We start from the raw sequence: 1,810 nt of genomic DNA, 5'->3' as shown, positions 1-1,810 counted from the left end.
TTCCAAGGTGAACCTTCCGGGTTCTTTTGATTTGTGTTTCTTTTAGTCCGTGTGGAGAGACAACATTTGATGGAAATAAAAGCTAGGGATTTTCATGGCTTAAAGGCTCAAAATGGGTTACTTGCCTGATGTGGTAACCTCGAAATATTATTCACTCTTAGAATGCAGTACAAGAAGCACAGTACCAAGAACAAGGTAGGTGTGACAAAGTTATTAAATTTGTTTCCAATCCATATATGGAGTACTTTGTTAGGTTCCTGAAAGACTAGAGAATATCAAGAAGGAAATGAGAATAGTAAGTATTCTCCTGATCATATTAGGATCACTTGAAGAGAATAAAAATATTAAGACTGGTGAAGAGATGAGGAAGTGGAAACATGGCAGCCATGCTCAGATATTTGAATGGAGTGTCAAGGGTTACATTTCTTTTGCCAATTCTTTGAAGACATCCTTCTGTGAGTATGAGTTGTACTACAGACTCTATGAGGTCTATTTAAGCTCTGCTGTGACTCTGATGTCGGAGGATTCTTCTCTTATTTGATTTTTCCAGATGAGAAGCCTTCACAACATTTAGAAGACTGGTAAAGGGAACGTAGGAGAGGGAAACATTATATTTATGACTCCATATCCATAGTTGAGACTAGTGTAGCAAAAGGTATGTTACTTGGCCCAGGAATTGCATGTAGGCCTGCAAAGTTTGGGGATCAACAGAAGTGGACTGATGGTTGGGTAATATAGTGACAGGAAGATAGAGGCAGATAACATCCAGGGAGACTTTTTGTCAAAATAACTGAGAAAAAGAGTAAAAATCAAGTCGAGGGCAAAAAAGCTGACAAATATACTCATGATGGTTTGGGTGGCTCTAACCTCAGGGTACCTTCTGGATGAGAGTTTTGTGCTTCGAATTTTCTGGATGTACTGGTGGTGTTTGTGTAAGAGGAGGACCATGTAGGCACTGGCCAAGACCATGAGACACAAACAAAGCATATTTCTGAAAGTGTTCATTATCAAATAAAAACTCATAATATATTCTGAAGTACAAAACACATTATCAAATGCATTTGTAAAGTTACTCCTGCTTCTTGGGCCTCTTGCACTTATTGGAATGGGAATTTCTATCAGTATATTAATGACCCAGCAAAAAAGATAGGAGGGGGTGATATGTTGTGTGAGTCTGACTTTGAGTTCTATCCACCTGGAGTTGCTGGAGCTGATGGTGATGGCCTGGAAGCTACACAGAAGGGAAGTCAAGGAAATTGAAAGCCCTTGACTCAGTCTGCGAAAGTAAAACACAACTTTACACCCAACATCATCCAGAAAATTATTCCACCCTAAGCCTTGCAATATTTGTGGCACTCCCTTGCTAATAAGCATAATGGAGTTCACCAAGGTCAGCTGGGTGAAAATAAGGTTTAAAGAATTTATCTTGTGACCAGCAATGACATTTAACAAATAAGAGGTAAGAAGGAAGAGGTTTGCTATAGTCCCTACAGTGGTTACAGAGAGAAACACAATGCCAAGGCACATGACTTCTGGAAGCATTCTATTCATCTTAAAAAGAAAACTGTAGGTAGAAAAAAAGAGAGAGAACACAGGAAAGCTATTTACTATCATAATTTGGGAATCCAGTCCATGGGAAAGGCTCAAAATACTACTTCTATGTCATTCTTCTGCATATGTTGATGAATATTGCTGTTTTAAGAAAGTTGCACAGCCTCTTTCTTGCTCAGATCTATATTCCTTAATTCTTCTAACTCAGTGAGCAGATGCAGAGCTGAGTTCCATTATGAAGAATGAGAATTTTTGTAGA

General features: G+C 38.7%; 1 protein-coding gene across 1 annotated transcript; it reads right to left on the bottom strand.

Moving 5' to 3' along the window:
* Window positions 1–660: 660 nt before the first annotated feature.
* LOC140498161 (vomeronasal type-1 receptor 4-like) lies at window positions 661–1,542 on the bottom strand. The gene has a single exon (XM_072599442.1). The coding sequence runs from the start codon at window positions 1,540–1,542 to the stop codon at window positions 661–663; it is 882 nt and encodes a 293-aa protein (XP_072455543.1).
* Window positions 1,543–1,810: the final 268 nt, after the last annotated feature.

This window comes from Notamacropus eugenii, chromosome 4, assembly GCF_028372415.1.
Source record: "Notamacropus eugenii isolate mMacEug1 chromosome 4, mMacEug1.pri_v2, whole genome shotgun sequence".
NCBI classification, from domain to species: domain Eukaryota; kingdom Metazoa; phylum Chordata; class Mammalia; order Diprotodontia; family Macropodidae; genus Notamacropus; species Notamacropus eugenii.
Note: the sequence above shows the minus strand (reverse complement) of the source record. Positions and strands in the feature narration are given on the sequence as shown.